We start from the raw sequence: 18,316 nt of genomic DNA, 5'->3' as shown, positions 1-18,316 counted from the left end.
GAATGTCTTACAGGAGCATCTCAGATAGCCAGACCAAGTAAAGGGAAGAGAAAGAACAAGCACAGTTTGCTCTGAGTGAGCTTACCTGCCAACAAAGCAGGGAAGGACAGCTCAGCCATCTCACCGTTAGTGCTCAGTAGTCTCTGGATGGAGACTTGGGGATGAACTCATTCCTGTGTTTCAGGTGTGGCTGTAGAAGCCTTTGGTCCTTTTGAAGGCAGTGCTATAAAAGAGCAGACCCAAGTCCCAGAAAGAAGAGTAAGATGGTGGGCCTAGAGTTTGGCAGCCTTGATTCCGGTTCTGGACCCCTTCACCAACTGTGGTCCTTGGGGAAAATACTTGTTCCTCGGCAAACTGGGAATCATAGCCTCCCTGTAGGCCACGGAGGTGTGGTGTGATGGAGATGGAGTGGAATAATGCATAGGAGGGTACCAAATGATCGGGAAAGAGCTGACGTGTGTTCCACTGTTTTTATTGCCGGTAGTAGCAAGATAAAGAAGCACCTTTATAACTGTAAATACACAGTGATGCTCCTGGGGGCTCATTAGAGTCACTGGGCTTCTGGCTTAAAAGGACATCCTAAGAAGTGTAAAGCCCTTTGTCTCATGGCTAATAGGTAACAGGAAGCACATATATCCATATAGCCCAGGAGCAACCACCAGGAGAGGCTGTCACAAAGGCACTGGTTGCTCCTCACCCGGGCTCCCGGTGGCTGGACACGTTATCTGTCAGAGGCTACGCAAGCTTGTCTTTACAGCCAGCTGAACTGTGAAATACTATTCAAGTAATGTTTCATCCAAAAATAACCATTTTGACACTTGTCTTGAAGCCAGATTTCCAGGTGGCTTACTTTCATTTGGATACACACTGTAAAATGAATGTGAAGCTGGGCTCAAAACAGCTTAGGGAATTATTATCTTTTATCTCCAGAAATATGAGGTATGTATGGATTTATATCCTTCACGTGCTAGACCCAAAATTGTATTACGAGGTGTCATGGTCCCATCCCCACCTTGCTGAGACCTTAGGCTAAGATTTCACAGAGAATTAAGAGCCTTGACAGTCAGCTTCTTAAGCCTCGGGACTTCAGCAGAATCTCACAAAACAGCCATGGCCCCTCATTCCTGTGCTGTTAACCACCAGGAAGTGTGCTGCTCCAAGACAGGACTGTGTTACTTCCTCATCTGAATGTACCTCTCACTACCTATAGGGAGGCTTCATCTGAGAAGGTTGTTGACTTGAAACTTACTGACTTAAAACCTGGCTGGGAAAGAGGAAATGCACGTTTGTTGAGTGCTTACCTGGTCTCAGACTCTGTGCTGGTCATTTTATGGATGGCTATCTCACTTTGCCTTTACAACAGGAAAAAAAAAAAAAATTATAAAAAGCCAATTAAATCAACTGTCCGAAGACAAATCAATAAGTAGCACAAATGAGATTTGAACCCAGGTTTACCTGATTCTTTATAAATTAGGATTAGGTCAACTTCATTTGTCAGATTATCTCAACATAATAGTGGTCTATACAGCAGAGGTCTGTTCTTGCTATTCTGCTACAGAAGTCTGGAGCTGGGCAGTCCAAAGCTAGTCGGGTGGCTCTACAAAGTTAGGAATTCAGGCACCTTCCACTCCCTACAGTGTGGGCCTCATCTTTCTGAAGCAAGATGGCTGCTGGTGCTCCGTCCGTCACATTAATGCACCCAGCAGCAAGGCTGGAAGAAGAGAAAAATGGCATGTCCTCCCTCAGAAAGATTTTCCCAGAACTCCCACGTGTTTCTGCTTCTGTCTTCTTGACTAGAACTTTGTCACATGGCTATACCTAGCTCCACCTGCAAGGGAGGCTGGGAACTGGGATATTTTAGCTGAGCAGTAGTCTGACCAATGAAAAATCGGCATCTTGTTCCTGAGCATGAAGAGAAAAGTGTGTTGAGGAAGAGACTAGCACAGACTCCAAACGTCATATATTTTCTTTCTCTTTGCTTAGTAAAACATCTTTTAATGGTACTTCGAGCTTCCTATGTCTGAAGCTTTGACTCAAGATAGGGGCCATTTCAGAAGCCAGAATATAAGTAAAGAGATCCTGAAAAATGATGCAGATGTAATTTTTCTGTTATAGATATTTGACAGTTTGGTTGCTTTGGTAAACTTTTCTTTCCAGAATTTCTTTCCACTGACATGCCTTTTAAAAATTACTCAGACCTCCTTGATCCACATTTTTTCTGTGAACTCTCATAGGTGATTAAATTTTGTCTTTTCTCTCACTAAAAAAACAAAACTCAGAAAGACGTCTGTTCTCTTATTTTTTTAATGCTGGGCTTGACTCAGGTCTACACAGGTTCTGTCATAATACTTGTGGCATTGCTCAAAAACTCTCTAGCTATTGAATTTGCAGGGATACCACCAGGTCTGCCAGAAAGAGGGGGGTGAAACCCCAAAAGAAGGAAATCCAGTCAGCTTTTGAGTACCGGGTGATTGACAAAGTGGAACCAGGGGGGCTCCTGAGCTGACGCTGATGGGGAGTGTCCATTCCTCCTTGCAGTGAGAACGGAACTCATCCTGTGTTCAGTCGTGGGGGTGAGAGAGGGGCTGGTCAGCTGGATTCTCAGCAACACAACTTGCGACTTGTGGGCAAACTTCTTTCTGCACTGCACCTCAGAACCTCTGCAGTTAGCTTCTGCTGAGTACTTGCCAGTGACGTGAGGGAAGGTGTATATTCCACCTGGTTTTTAAGGTTGTACCTTCTATTAGAATTGCTGGTGGACAAGGAAAGAAGACGCAGCAGGGAAGGAAAATAACCTTTATGGTTTTTATGCTACAGCCTTAACCTGGAGAAAACATTATCACAACTCATGTTTCTTTAATACAAAAGCCTCTTTCTCTTTTTTTAAAAAAAATATTAAACAAAAAAGTATCCCAGAAGAGTTTGAAACCACCTAAAGGCCACCGCCAAAAAGCTGGAATGCCAACTTTCCAGTTCATTTTTCTGTTACATATTCATTATTTTTATAATCAGAGGGAAATATTTTAAGTAAAGTTTTCATCCACAGGGGAAAAAAAAGAAAATTATTGTCACGTACAACACTGTATGTTGAAGAAAGGACAGTGGTGGCCTCGGCTGTGACGCCCAGCTCTCCACGGGACCTGGAGTAAGCAAGTCAGTCTCTGGGTTTCAGATCCTCCCTTGCTGATGTGGAAGTGGGAGATGTCACCTGCCAAGGGCCTTTTCCCCACTCAAACATCTGTGGTTATGACAGATGACACCGTCCACAAAACTTAGGGAGGATCACAGAGCTGGCATCTAGTCCAGATGGTTCTTGGTTTGGAGTTCATAGATAGATTCCAGAGTGTGTCCTCATTGTAATTAGCTGGAACACATGCCTAAACCCCAAGAACATACTCCTTGAGAAGGGCCCATCACATTGATGAGATTCTTAAGGAATCTTGAAGTTAAGAACAACAGCTCTATCCTTGTTTGATGGATAGGCAGTTTCTGTCCAGGGAAGCGAAGGGACGTGCCCCACAAGCACCTCTGACAAATCCTCTGGCAATCTGGAGAGCTGGTGTTGTGGTCTCGAAGCCCAGGGCCTCTCCTCCGTAGCAGTGACTCCGCCCAGACCCCACCAACCCTGTACTGTGATGGAAATAACTACTGTATGTGTCTCCCCATCTGGCCCAGTTCAGGAGATCAGTGTGGAGTGTATAGTCTCCTCTGTCAGCTTCCTCCCCGGAACTCTCCCAACCCCTGCAGGCAGCCCATGCCCCCAGAAGTAGGAGGGGAGATGGATGAGAGAGGAAGCACGTCCAGGCTCTCACAGTTGGGAATCCTTGTTTCCGCTTCTATATTTCTTAAAGAACACCTCCGCTCTCCATGTATTTCATCCTTCTCGTCAGAGGTGAGGTGGGGGTCTTCTCCCACCACCAGACATAGTGGCCTAGGAGACCACAGTGTCAGATGCTGAGGGAACATCCTCAGATTGACAGTTCAAAGGCAGAGGGGGCAACCCAGCTATGTAAGGCAGTGAATTTGTGTCTCTCTGCCCACCCTGGGAGCAAAACTGCCTCCAAAAAATTGTACAATGGGAGCACTGTGGTATTTGTGCTGAGAATTCGTCACACAAACCCTGTATCCGAAACCCAGAGTGACCTTTTCTGAGTGGCCCTAGCCCTACATGAGAAGGCAAATACCACCAGATTGCCTGACATTTCCTTTTTTAAATTTCAAGCATTCCTGATTTCAAATCGGCTATTGATCTGTCGGTTTGCAGCCCCTATGCAATTAAGTGAAGCCACAGTCACTGCTGTGACAGTCTCACAAACAACCACTTTGAAACCCCAGCCCCTGCCCTATGTCTCCTTCTCTCCTAGTAACCCTCCCCCAAGCCTCTCAGCCTCCACACAGTGTGGAGGGGCAGGTTTCAGAAAAGAGCATCTTTCTAAATCTGAAATTAAAACCTTCAAAGTGGAGTTGTTTGCCGCTGCACTGTGTCCATCTTGAAAGATCAAATTTATTTACTTACTTGTATCTTTAGATCCCTCTTGGCAGAAGCTACTGAAACCCTATAAAGAGGAAGGGTTCACTCTGATTCTCATCACTCACCCAGTGTCATATGGAATTCAGCTGGGGGGTGGTCTGAGCTCCACCTGGGACTGACTGTGAAAACAGAGTGGTGACTCAGGGAGCAAGGAAGATTGGAAGGTGCTTCTCTGGGAGCCGTGGTTAAACAGATATTAAGGATGGTCCCAGCCACCCACCTGCAAAGCCACAGTGGGCATGTGTGTGGTAGACGTGTGTGCATCCCAAGCGCCATGTGCAGAACCTGAAAACTGAGTGGGTTGAGATTCTGGAAGTGCGTGATACGCTTGTTAATCTGCTGGAGAACATTCTTTCTCACTCTCCTTACCCTGAGAAAGTGAGCTGGGGAATGGTATAGCGATGGTTCTTGGTTTCTTTTGCCATAGCATAATTTATCAGAGTTCTGCTTCTGGGTGGCCTTTCTAGCACAGGAGCATCATCTGGTCAATCTGGTCTGTCTGGGGGACAATAAGGAAGGAGGAGCCGGCAAGAGAATTAATGTTAACTTGAGGAGAGCATTGGAAACAGTGAGCTCACCCATATTTTTTCTTAACGCGCAGCCCCTTGGTCTGTCTGGATATGCGGCAATATGCGTGATTGAATTGAAAAAAATTGAATTGCCCCTTTCAACTTTCATATTTTCCTAAAGGTAAAAGCTAATTTGGTCCTGCCTTTTCCTTGCTTCTTGAGGTTCAGGCAGTCCTCACCAGCGCTTAATCTCATCCTTGCTGAGTAACTCGGGGAAAGCCCTTAGAATGCACAGTTTTGCTCTCTATTTTAATTGGACCATCCAAAATTAGGTCCTACTGCCCACACATAATAGTGTTCTCCGTGTTATGTTCAGGGTGACCAGATAACCCAGTTTGCCCTTAAGTTACCTGATTTCTGTCCATTGTCCCCTGAGGTTAATATCATCTGAGGTGTCCCATTGTAGATGATACCTTTTTCTTATGTGATCACGCTAATTACAGGGAATGAAGGGAAGGAAATGAGTTTCTGCCGAAGGGTCTAACCTTGTGCTCCTTTCTTCCTGTCACTGCAGCTTCACTTGGCAGCCCTGGCATCACTCAAGGGAGATATAGTGGAGCTTAATAAACGTCTGCAGCAAACGGAGCGGGAACGGGACCTTCTGGAAAAGAAATTGGCCAAGGCACAGGTGAGGGATCTGGAAAGGTTTTTTTCTTTTTACTTTATGTTTTAAGATAAAACATATAGAAATCCCCACAGAACAAATGACAGCTTGGTGAGCAAACATCCTCGTAACCACTGTCCAGGTCAAGAATTGGAACCTGACAGTCATCCCAGAAGTCCCTCCTTATGTCCCATCCCAATCCCACTTTCCCTTCCCACAAGGTAACCACTGCCATGACTTTTGTAGTCATAGTTCCTGTTTCTTTACCATTTATTGCTAGAGTTTGTATGTTCCTAGACAGTCGAGTTTTGTCTTGCCCGTTTAAAAATTACTTTTCCTTTGAATCTCTTAATCCACAGGTGTTCCCTCCACTCTTTATTGGCTTTATACTTAGTCTGTTAAAAGCTGGCCATTTGGCCTGTGGAGTTTTCCGCAGCACGGAAGCTGCCGATTGCTCCCTCATGGTGCAGTGCGGCGTGTTCCTCTGTCCCCTGTATTTCCTGCAGAGTGGCCCTGGATCTGGAGGCTCAGTCAGATTCAGGGCCAGTCCCTTTGGCAAGACTGTAGAGGGCATTTGTTTTTCCACTGGGAAGCACGTAGTATCTGGTTGCCCTGCCTTCTGAGATGTTAGCCGTTATCTTGATACTCAATGCCTAAGTTCACTGATTCATCAAGACTACAAAATCATGACATTTTAGTTCTGCCATTTCTTTCTCAGTTATTAATTGGGGTGCTTTTATGGAGACACTTCCCATCATCTATGATTTATTGAAACAATGGTATAATTTATAGAGGAAAAGCAGAATCAATGCTTCATTCTTTTCATTTAACATTTTTCAAGGTAACGAATTGATTACTTATGAGCCTCTGAAAGTGCCTAATTATTTTTTTTTAATATTATGAACTTAGGGATTTAAACATATTTGGGTTCCAGTCCTTTGTAATTATTTTCCTTGTAGAAACTCAAAGTATACTATCTTTGGCCAGTAAGAATCTCTTCTGTTGGCTCCTGAGTCTTTTGACATGAGCCTAGTAGTTATTCCAGGCTCATCTAGTACGTTTCTTGCTCCAAACCTGGAATTAAGCATTCTCCACGTAGCCTTGGTTTTTCTCTGTAGAAAATGGTATTTCGAGACTGCAGTCTGGGTGCTAAGTGTGCTTATTGCTTCTAGGTTGGTCGTTGTTTTTAGGCCTCTTTTATAAACATGGCCAGGAAGTTCTGTACTATCTTATTTATCCACATACGTATGTATTTATCAATTTTAAGGTAAAAATACCTTAGGAGCTCATACTGATCTCTCCAATTTAAATTCAGACTGCAGGGTTCTTATACTTAGCTTCTGTATTTCACTTGTATGGCCTTTCTTTCACACTAAAAATCTTGGTTCTGAAGTTTATAGAGGATGATTGGATAAGAATATTCTGTAATGACTCATTCCATATTATATACAATCAGTCTCAAAATAATAACATTAATACTACCATAACAAATACAGTTACTGAGAAGAATTTTTTTAAGCTTTTTTTTCATTATGCTTTCCTCTTTCCCTCAATTTTTTGCAGTTTTACTATATCCACACTGCCTGACCATATGGCCATTACATCTTAGACTTTCTCCTGTTAGTCCTCACATACTCTTCTACAAGTAAATTGTATGTTTAATATTTACCATGATCTTTATGTCCATGTCCCTCTGTTTAATGCCTGAAGCTTATTTTCTAGTAGATTTCCTCAGGGAGGACTCATGGGAATAATCTTCACCAACTTTTTGCTTGTTAATAACAGTGTCTCTGCCCTTCATACTTGAAAGGCATTCTTGCTGGATATAAAACCCTTGGCTCATGTTTTCTTTATTTGAATATGTTTCTCTATTCTGTTTTGGCATAGTGTTGCTCTCAAAGTCTGTTAATGATACAGCTTTTTCCCTCACAAGACACTTCCTTACTCTAGACATTTGTAGCATTTCTCTCTCTCCCCCTTCCTACCTTCCTTCCTTCCAGTAATTTTACTAGAGTAATTCTTATTCTTAGTCATTCTGGTTTGATATTCTCATGTTTGCTGTGTTTTCTTTTGATTTTATTTTGTAATCTTTTAATTTCAGAGAAGTTTCTTCTAATTATAGTGTTTAATATTAGTATTGGTCCCTTGCCTTTTTTTTCTTCAAGGATGCTTATTATTTATATCTTAGATCTTCTTTGCCTATCTTCAATATCTATCACTATTTCAAATCCTTTTTATCTCTCCCCTTTTACCTTGTTTTTCCTGTTCTCCATCTTCTGTTTTTCTTAGGCCTCATATGTTGTATTTATCCCCTCCTGTGTGCCTTCTGGCTTAGTCTTTATTTCTGCATTTTTATTTTATTTCTCGTGTGTGTGTGTTCTGTTACCTTCTTCCTGAATTTTTCTAATCTTGAATTATGTTCCTCTGTGTTTTATGTCATTTCATCTTTTAAAAGTCTTTTAGCTTATTTTGAAATATTAGTCTTGTTTGGGACTTTTTGTGGGGGGGAGAGGTTCTTTATTTTGTGGCATTTATAGGGATGCTATTCTGCTCTTTTTTTTCTTTCTTCTTTCTTATAACTTTGTGTGGAATTTGTCCTCAATAGTGTTCTGTTTTTCATTTTTATGCGAAAAATGGTTTCTTTGAACTTTTAGGAGGCAGAGTTGAGGATGGCCTTTTTAAGTTCATAGAGTTTAGTCTTCTGTTGTTTCCTTGTATTCAAAAGTATGGCAACCTGCTTTCTGACGCTTCCTGGCGCTGTTCGCCTCATCTGCTTCTATCTTGACCAGCTCTTTCCTTTCTCTCTGTTACCCCATCCTGTTCAATTTTGATCCTACTCCCAGCGGTTTCTCCTCCTGGCAGAGAGTCCTGGGGCCAGTCTTCAACACTCATAGGGACTAGCTGCTTTAGCCCCTTAGGTCTTACTGTGGGCCCCTTGCTCACTCACTCTTGGCTCAGGCAAAACCCCTCCCAGTTGGCCCTCCTCTCTTTCCTATGTATACTTACGGGTTATTTGGGGGGTTTCAAGTTCTCAGGTCCATCAGCCTTGTTTCTTCCCTCTGCTTCTGCCCACACAGACACCATTTAGGCCTTGTGGATGCTGTTGGTTTGTCCCTACCTGCTTCTGTTTTGTTGTTTAGGAGGATACTTATCTCTAAGCATTTGGTTTTGATGTGTAGTTTCTCTATTTTTGTGTGGGAATTCAGACAGATTAAAAACCAGGCTGCCACAGTCATCCGCCTAGAATGACCTATGGCAAGTTTTGAAAACTCATATGTCATAATCTTAGACTGTTCGAGTAAAGAGGAAAGACCCTTTGTACTTGAGATCATCTACTTCTACATTTGACAGGCAACCCAGAGAGGTTAACCTGCTTACCAAAGTTCAAATGAACAGCCAGCCCCAGAGCCAAGACAAGGCCACCAGTGTTCTTTTCTCATATAGGATGTTACAGAGAGAAATTTTCAGTTTTTACTTAGATGAAAACTTTACTTGAAATATTTTCATTCTGATTAAAATAAGTAACAAAAATGTGATTTAAACTGGAAAGACAGCCTTATAATGTTTCAGTAGTAGACTCTGGTGAAATAAAACTTTTTAAAATGCTTTTTTGTTGTTTCATGAGGGCTTTTTTTTTCTTTTCTTTTTTTTTGAGAAAGTGGTTATTTTTGCATTAAAAAATAGAATGGTGTTAAGTTGCTGTAAAGCCAACCATTGTTAGTAGTCCTTATTGGTGAGAATTTTTTTTAGAAAAAGAAATTGTGAGTGCTTTTAACTAGAAGCTGGCATGTACCCCAGTCTTGGATTTTAAAAGATGACCAGGAAGGTTTTTATTAAAATGTAAGCCTCAAAGACAAAACAGCTTGTGCAGAGGAGGATAAGAGGAGAACGGGAAACCTTTTGTCTGCTATGTCAGGGATTGATTCCACTTCCTTTTGACTTAGTTGTGGTCAGGACAATCTCATGTAACAGTTTTTATGGCTGGTTTTACCCCAAAGGTTACATGATACTACCATTAGTTGACTCTCTTGCTTACATTCTTACAGTAAATATACTTAAAAAAAATTACACTCTGTTCCTTTCACTGGGAATGTCTTCCCAGTTCAAGTACTGGGGCCCAGGAAAGAACATGAAAAAAAGAGGGTGAGACTTGCCAGGCTCATAGCTTTTATAAAGATGAGATTTTTGCAAGAAAAATTGAGAGCAAGGAAATGTCTGTGCCGTGCTTTCTGTGTTACGTGCCTTGGTGATTCATGTTTGAGGCTTTACTAGATGGTGGAAGAGCAAGTTTGTGTATAAATGTATAGTCTGTGGTTTTATAGTAAGTTTTACCAGCTCTCTAAATATTACCAAGCAGTGATTAAAATGTAAAATATAAATGGCGCTTGTGTTCATCAGAAATAATCAAAGAGAGCTTCATAATCTGTTGAGTAATTATTAATGGTGACACTAGAACTCGTTGAATAAAAGAAGGCTCATTATACAAGGTCAAAAGTTGGTGGAGATTTAAGAATCATGATGGGAAGGAAGAACTGAGTGAAGGAGCCCCTAATATCAATCTGATAGGGAAGGCAAAGTGCTTCTGTATTTGTTTTCTATTTCTGTGTAACAAATTGCACCAAACTTACTGGCTTAAAACAACACACATTTATTATCTCCTGTGCATCAGGATCCCAGGCATGGCTTAGCTGGGCCCTCTGCAAATTTGCAGTCAAGATGTTGGCAGAGCTACACGCTCGTCTGAACACTCAACAGGGGAAGAGCTCACCTCCAGGCTTACTCATGTCATTGGCAGAATTTCTTTGTGGTTGTAGGATTCATGGCAGCTGCTTGCTTCCTCAAGACCAGCAATGGAGAGGAAGATTCTAGAATAAATTCGCTGGCTAGACAGTCATATATAATGCAATTATAGGAGAGACATCCCATCACCTTTGCCACGTTGTGTTAGTTAAAGGCAGTCACACATCTCACCCAGACTCAGTGAGATGGTATCACACGAAGGAGACACAGGGATCATATGGGCACCTTAAAGTCTGTCCATCCCAGCCCCCTGGGGGATCTGATTAACAATGCCACTATTAGCCTGTACCAATAGTGATAATCACCATACGTCTTTAGCTCTGTTTTGTGCCAGGCAGTATAGCAAGCATTCCGCATGCTTTATCTCACTGAGTTCTCATAATGACCTCTGATGTAGGTACCTTAACATTCCCATCTACAAATGAAAAAATTGAGGTTTAGGGAATTTGAATGTCTTGCCTGAAATCATGTAGCTAGAAAGCACCTAAAGTCAGGATTTGAATCTAGGTTTCGAGGGAATCTGTAGCTGTACTAATCCTGTATTGTTTTTTAAGCTGCCCAGGCTGCCCTGGGGATCTCAAAGAGGGTGGGGAATAGGGCACAGGCTAATTTGCTTTAAATAGCTACCCTCCCAAATCAAACAGGTGCTCAGACATGTGCGTGCCATTTGCACCCACATTAAACAGCTTCGTAGGGAACAGCCCGGTGGGAAATTGGCAAAGGTCATGTATAGTACTGACGTGATGCTTTCAGCATATTGTCTATGCGTTTAGTACCAACAGTTATTTTCAGCAACTGCATTTTTAAAAAGTAGTACAGAAGGAGATATATCAAAACAAGCTTCTGAGCCTCTTTGACATCGGTCAGAAGTAACACAGTACACCTTCTATTTCTAAGCTCTCTAGATAGCAAGTGTTCTGAATTTTCTACTGCTTGGTTTTTAGGAAGAAAACATAGTTTTCATTCAATGTAATGGAGAGAGTGTTTTCTTTCATCTTTCTCTCGTATGAGATACTTACAAAGGTAGTTTGGATGCCTTCCCTTTGCCAGAAGCTCCCTCCCCCAGTTCCTTCCTTATTTGTTCCTGCTCCTCAGTCCCGTGCTTGTAGCTGTTTGGTCTTGTCAATGGCGTTTCCATTTGTGCTGAGCCTCTTTGCTTAGTTGGCTCGGTTCCCCACCCTACCCCTCGGGAGAAGCTGGGCAAGGACCTCGAATGAGGATGCAAATATCCTGAGTGCTATTACGTGCGCTCAGTCCAGGGTGACCCTGCGAAAGTAGCGTTACTTCTTAGCACGTTTAAAAGGGGTTGGTGCGGACCTCCTTCCCACGATGGCGGAGAGGGTTCGCAAATGAATGATGGCATTGCATTTTTCAAGAATGGCGTTTATAATAGCCTCAGGTTTGACAGCTGAGGCTAATGTGATGATTAAAGATCAGTGGCTTCTGTGGAGTAAGATAAAACCCAGTGAAGAACATTAACAAAACCATAAGGCTTCTTAGCATCACCACATTGCACAGGGTTTTTCCAACAAGGGCTCAGGGTCTCAGGCCAGTCTGTCTCAAGGCTGACTCACAGCTTCATCCCTGGATTTCACCAGTTGCAGAGATGAGCCTAAAGAGTTTTGTTCTTGGTGGTTATAATGATGATATTGCGTGCTTTTATTAAACATTGTTGCATATAGGCAGTTTCACCAGTTTATGTGGCTGGAGACGAGTATTTATGTAGATTTTGAGTTTGTTTCATCATCCTGATAGGAGAGCAGGGAACCTAGAGAAAATGTTCAGGGTATTAAGCACCAGATGAAATTCAGGAAGAGCAAAATTCTATCCTGTCTAATCCCAATCTTTTTTTTTTCCTTTGCCTTTCAAACTGAAAGTCTGTAGTTGCCGGAGAAATCCAGGTTCCTAACGATACTGACCTCTGGAAATTCGTGGCACATAAGATACTGCAAGCCCAGGCTTTCTGGCTTGGCTGTACTGTAGGATCAGTCAAAAGTGGAATATAGGTTGGAGAACCCTGGATATAATGCTCTGTAATAATAGGAGAAACAAAGCAGTAGTGTGTTGTTTGAGACCATTTCTTATTTTGTTCAGCTGAAACTGTGTAAGATGTTTCTGTACAGTAAGGGAGGAGAAAGGAATACCTCATTTGCAAGTTTTGCTAGAAGAAGCTGCCATTGCTTTCTGTTCACGAAGTTGTTGCTGAGTAATTGACTTTGGCAGCTAAAGCTGGCTTGGTGGGAGCTGGAGGGACTTAGAATTCCCTATTTCATACTCCCTTGTGTCTACTTTTCTATTTTGGTGTTCCCAGGGGGGTGAGTAGAGAGCTCTTTGGGTTTCCTAAATAACTCTCCTCTAGTATTGTAAGGCGTGATGTTCATGTTTCTTGGAGTTCACCAGAGGTGGTTCAGGGTGGAAGGCCAAGGGGGGATCACTGTGCTGCCACTTGAGATCTTTGGGTAAATGATAAGGAGGACAGAAGTCCACAGGTCAGGGAGCTGGGAAGGAGTAGAGGGGAGGAGACCGTGGCTGCAATAGCCTCAGCCCCTTGATGGTACACACAGGAATCCGAGGGTTTTGCAGAGCATTCTGTTCGTTATCTGGGTTTTAATAAATAAATGAGGCCCTGTGCATTTGTTCTGTTTTCATCTATGAAATGGTTGTGTCATCAGGATATGCAAGGATAATACATAACGCCAAGTTTTCAGCGGCTTAAAATAGCAAAGGTTTATGTTTTGCCTTCTTGCTGGGAGCTTACTGGGGCTGGCAGGAAACTCCGCTGCAGTGTCCTCACCCAGCCTCCCAAGCTGATAGCCTCTACCATCTGGAGTGTGGCCTGCAGCCACGGCCCGGCAAAGAGAATGTGGGAAAGCCTGCAGGGGCACGTAAAGGCTTCTAGGCCCAAAATGGTGTATATTCACTCAGATCTCATTGGAAAAGCAGGTCACATGGCCTTATCTAGCTTCACGGGGGAGGAGAACTATAATCCCACCATGTGCACGGATAGACGTGAGCCAGAGTCTTGGTAAAAGCCCCTGCAGGCTGCCACGGGGGTGCTGATGCTTACGTGATGCACATCCCATGTGATGGTCCTGCTGGTGCCCCACGTACATAGGCAAATACTACAGGAAGATGAACGCCGTTTGAAAAAGGATCTTGTTAATGGATTATGAAAAAGTGGGTGTCTCTTCGTTGTTCTTTAAATTTTTCTGTAAAGTAGTTAAATTTGTAACTTAAAATCAAAAAAATTGTGCAAACGTTAAGTAGTAATAAAGGAGTAATACTCTTTTTCCTATTTGGTTGTCATTGTTATATTACCTTCTTAAATGGGGCTTTCCTGGGATACCTGCCCATGGGTGACTCTTATGTGGAGGTGCGGTATACAGCTTGACCTAGCCTCTGTCCTTGTGAAACAGAATGCCGCAAAACACACAGCCTACTGGGTTTAAAAACACTCTCGGAAACTGGGGTTAGTGAGAGACATGGGTCAGTAACGATATGGAGTGTGATGTTTGAATTGGGCCTCATTTTAATAGGCAAGTCCTGCTTGCCTGGGGGGTCGCCGGGGCAGGAAGGCACTGATTGCTCACAGAATGGCTTTGTCTGTCCTGGGTGCCACCCACTCATCTTCCACTCTTCCTGCACTAAAGTGCCCCGTTCCTGGGCTTGGTCTTGTGCAGTTTAATGGGAGCTGTTTAACAAGGGCGTTTTGTTGAGTTCCCTGGGCTCCTGCAGGTGACGACTTGTTTCGTTCTGCGCTGTTGCCCTCATGGGAGTTGCTCCACTTTTCCCTGCACCACAGCTTGGAAAAGCTCAAGGGATTTTTCATTAAACTTGGAGAACAAGGCTTCCACACATCTTTGGCTGAGCACACTGAGTGTGCATGGAATGGGTGAAGCGTGTGTAATAAGATACCTCAAGGGGATGTTGATTTGTAACATCAGGTCAGCTATGAGCTGTGTCCTGAGCTATGTCTTCTCAGTCACTCATTCATCTAGAGGCTAGGAGTTTCAATAATTATTTTCCAGTATTCTCTTTTCACTGGGAAAAGAATCTTCAGGGTACCATTCCACCATCGCTTCTTCCCCAACCCCTCCATTTCTGTCCGTGTTTCGTATTCACCAGCAGAAAAGTCTACTTGGAAGCTGCGACCACACTTCCCTTCAAGGTAGTGTCATAGTGACCCTCCCTATGGCACCTAGCACAGTATCTTAGACAGTTTAAGAACTCAAGATATATCTATTATTTTTAGAAGTGATAAATTATAGAGCCTTTCCACCATTTTGAAAAAACATAATTATGAAAAAATATAGGAATGTAACCCAGATATCTTTGCCTGCACCTGAGAAATTTTTTCCTTCAAGATGTTCTTGTTACTACTGCCAAATGAGCCCCTAAGTTCCAGATAGATATTATGAATCTTTTTTCTCCTTTTAGCTACAAGCGCTGTTCTGTTTGACTGAATTTCAGGGCTTCCTGTTGTGTCTTGTTCATACTCATGCCCTCAGGCCGGACTTTCAGGGGCGGGGCGGGGGGGGGGCTGGGGTGGAGGCAGGGGGGAGGTAGTAAGGCACCAGCTCTCATGCTCTCCTTATCTGAGCACCAACCATGTGATCTCCCTGCAACCTAGGCAGCCCCGCGGGAGCTCACTGTTCAGACAGCTCCTAGCAGCCAGCAGGGGCACCCAGAGGGGTCTTGGAGGTTGTCCGTTGATCCTATGCCTTTTTCTTGAATAAACACTTAAGCATCTTCATCTTTAAGTAGATTTCGCAGTTTCTTGTCTGCCTTGGTGGTGGTGGTGGCCTATTGACCTGTAAAGACTGAAGGAGGAGAAATAGGTGGGGAATTTCAGGGAGAGTGAGATCTCCTGGAGTTTGTAAGGAGATGCATTTCACGGTGGTTTGTAGCCCTAGAGAACTGAATATGGGAAACCCCAGAGCAGGAATCAGCAAGGTGACTAAGTAGTAGGAGTCATGGCATCCACAAGATCAAGGTCAGAGCGGGCATTATCTCGTAACTATTGTAAGATCTGGAACTGGTGACCCTCACGAAAGCGTCAGCTACATACACACAGACACACACTAAACATATGCAGTTGTATCGTGCATATACGCACACACACACACACACAATTTGAAGATGGGAAAAAAAGACCAGTAACAAAAGCTCATAATGTTCTGCGGAGATGGAAAGGAACAGTATTCTGCTGTTGGTACGTTCCAGAGAAATAAGAAGCTTTTCCGTTTACTGACACATCCTGTTGGTGAGACACTGCCATTTTGTGGACTTCTGTTGTTCCTCTTAAAGTGTGATGGCTCGTGGGTGAAAAGGCATAACTTCATGGGAAGAGTATTTGTGGCCTATCAGGGTTTTGTTCTGTTAAGGAAAGCTTCCGTGTAGGTGGGGCTTTCAGTCGTCCTTCCTCCTGGCCTCTGGTTCCAGTTAGTCCCTGTGTGTTGGACCTTGAGTGGAGGTTATTTGACGTTTCAGGTTGTTGCTAAGAACAGAAGTTCACATCACTGTTTCTCTGAAAGTCACCGTCTCACAAAGGTCTGTGGTTCCGGGTCCTCAGCCTTGTTGCCTCCAGTCTTACTTCTGGAGCTCCTGAGCAGCACCCAGGAAGTTACTACCTACATAGTCACCAAGCTGTTGGTCATAGTTGTGGTTCCTGCCGTGATTTATACCAACGTATTTGTCACACTTTGCTGAGTACTTCTGTTTCAGCATTGACTTGGGCTTAGCGTAGCATTCTGGGGTTTTTTTTGTTTGTTTTTTATTTATTTATTGGCTGCCTTGGGTCTCCATTGCTGCACAGGCTTTCTCTAGTTGCGGTGAGTGGGGGCTACTCCTCGTTACGGTGCCGGCACTTCTCATTGCGGTGGCTTCTCTTACTGAGGAGCACAGGCTGTAGGCACGTGGGCTTCAGCAGTTGTGGCTCTCAGGCTCTAGAGCGCAGGCTCAGCAGTTGTGGCGGCGCATGGGCTTAGTTGCTCCACGGCATATGGAATCTTCCAGGACCAGGGCTCAAACCCATGTCCCCTACATTGGCAGGAGGCTTCTTAACCACTGCGCCACCAGGGAATTCCCACATTCTGTTTGTTTTTGAAGGCGTTGTGTCCCTGCCCAGCAGCTTCTGAGTTACACTGTTGGAAGCCTGGCATATTTAAGGAGACGGGAGGACATTGGAGGTGGTAGGTGAGAAGTCTTACCCTTGCCCGCCTGCCACCAGCCCTGAAAGTGCAAAGCTGGCAAGTACATGTGGCTCTTGGCATTAGGAAGTCCTTGCGGAGAATGAAATTACAGTTCCTCTGCTGGACAGGAAATTAACCAGGACTGAACACAGTAGACAAGGACAGAAGCTTGACTCCCTGTTCTGTCACTGACTAGTGTTTTATTATTATGCAAATGAGATTAAGTGCACAGTGACTGGTGGGGGTTGAGGAGGAGGGAGAGAAGTGAAAGAGATGAACAGGTTCCTTAGGATTTAAACTCAAGATGCAAAGCTGTTTCTATCACATCTGCTGTTTCTTAGCCCATCAAATGCTGAGCGAGGGAGGCTCCTCGGCTTCTTCTTACACAGCGGTTTATGCATCCCATCGCACTCCCAGGTCACCCACAGTGAACCAGGTGGTGTGCCAGGGGCTAGGGCTAAGTCATGAAAACACCCAGCCCCCGCTTCCCCAGAGTTTATAGTCTGGTAGGAAAGGGTATTGGAAAGCATTGTCTGCAGATGACCAGCCAGATAAGAAATGGTGTCGTACAATTTAGGATTATTTGATTGAACTGTGGCTGACACATACCCTAGCAGACTTCAGCAAAAAAGGAATGAATTGGTAAAAAGGAAAAACGAGCAACCGTAAAGGAACTTGGGAAGAACGCTCTGGGGATAGAGGTAGCAGGAACTGAGGGACCGTCTCATCACGACCCTCAGCCCAGTGAACCGACAGCGTATGACTTTCAGTCCATTCACTCAAGATTCAGATTCCAAAAAGAAGGTATCTGCCCACTCTGTGGCTGGGGGAAAGCAGGAGGTGTGGATACTGCCACAGAGGTTGTGTGCAGTGGCAGAGGGACCTTTCCCCAAAGAGCAAATGAGAGCTAGAAAGGTAAAGACTCAGACGTCCACCAGGGGCTTTGTAGAGCTCAGCTGTTGATGTGTCTTCTGGGATCCGTGGCCAATGAGCAGGTATGTGTTTATTTGGGGCATACTCGATGTTGAGGTTGTGATGGTTTGAGGCCATAAAACCTACAGTCACTCGCCTAGAGGTGTCAACTCATTGGCACTCTGTCTGGTTCTCTCGATTCCAGTGTGAGCAGTCCCACCTCATGAGAGAGCATGAGGACGTCCAGGAGCGAACGACGCTTCGGTACGAGGAACGCATCACAGAACTCCACAGCATCATCGCCGAGCTCAATAAGAAGATAGACCGTTTGCAAGGCACCACCATCAGGTAGTCGGCTCCACGTCAAGGCTCTCTCTCTGCCCCTCTGGGCAGCAACCTGGGTGTTGGACTTCAGGTTACCCCTATGAATGATAACAATGTTTTACTTGTAACTAATATTTTTACAGTTGATAAGTATTTTTCTCTGTGCTTTGTTAACCGTGTGCTTTCCCCTACGATATTCTGTTCTGACCTTGATGCTCATGGTAACCCTGAAAGGTAGACAGCGTGGGAGCTGTAATCCTCCACTGACCGATAAGGGCAGGTTGAGTGAGGTGCTTTATCAAGAAGCGTGGATCCTCCTCTGTCCTAGAGCCTAGAACCCCTACCACCCCTTTCATTCACCAGGTCTGCTCCAGATATACACACT

At 44.0% G+C, this 18,316-nt stretch overlaps 1 protein-coding gene across 6 annotated transcripts in view; it reads left to right on the top strand.

Moving 5' to 3' along the window:
* Positions 1-18,316, top strand: part of MCC (MCC regulator of WNT signaling pathway) — a 430,355-nt gene that overhangs the window by 303,139 nt on the left and 108,900 nt on the right. For all 6 annotated transcript variants that reach the window (XM_057737620.1, XM_057737622.1, XM_057737624.1 and 3 more), the window contains 2 exons: positions 5,615-5,728; positions 17,813-17,955. In XM_057737620.1, coding sequence (XP_057593603.1) covers positions 5,615-5,728; positions 17,813-17,955 — 257 coding nt within the window. The remainder of the gene's footprint in view (positions 1-5,614; positions 5,729-17,812; positions 17,956-18,316) is intronic.

Source organism: Hippopotamus amphibius, chromosome 1 (genome assembly GCF_030028045.1).
Source record: "Hippopotamus amphibius kiboko isolate mHipAmp2 chromosome 1, mHipAmp2.hap2, whole genome shotgun sequence".
NCBI classification, from domain to species: domain Eukaryota; kingdom Metazoa; phylum Chordata; class Mammalia; order Artiodactyla; family Hippopotamidae; genus Hippopotamus; species Hippopotamus amphibius.
Note: the sequence above shows the minus strand (reverse complement) of the source record. Positions and strands in the feature narration are given on the sequence as shown.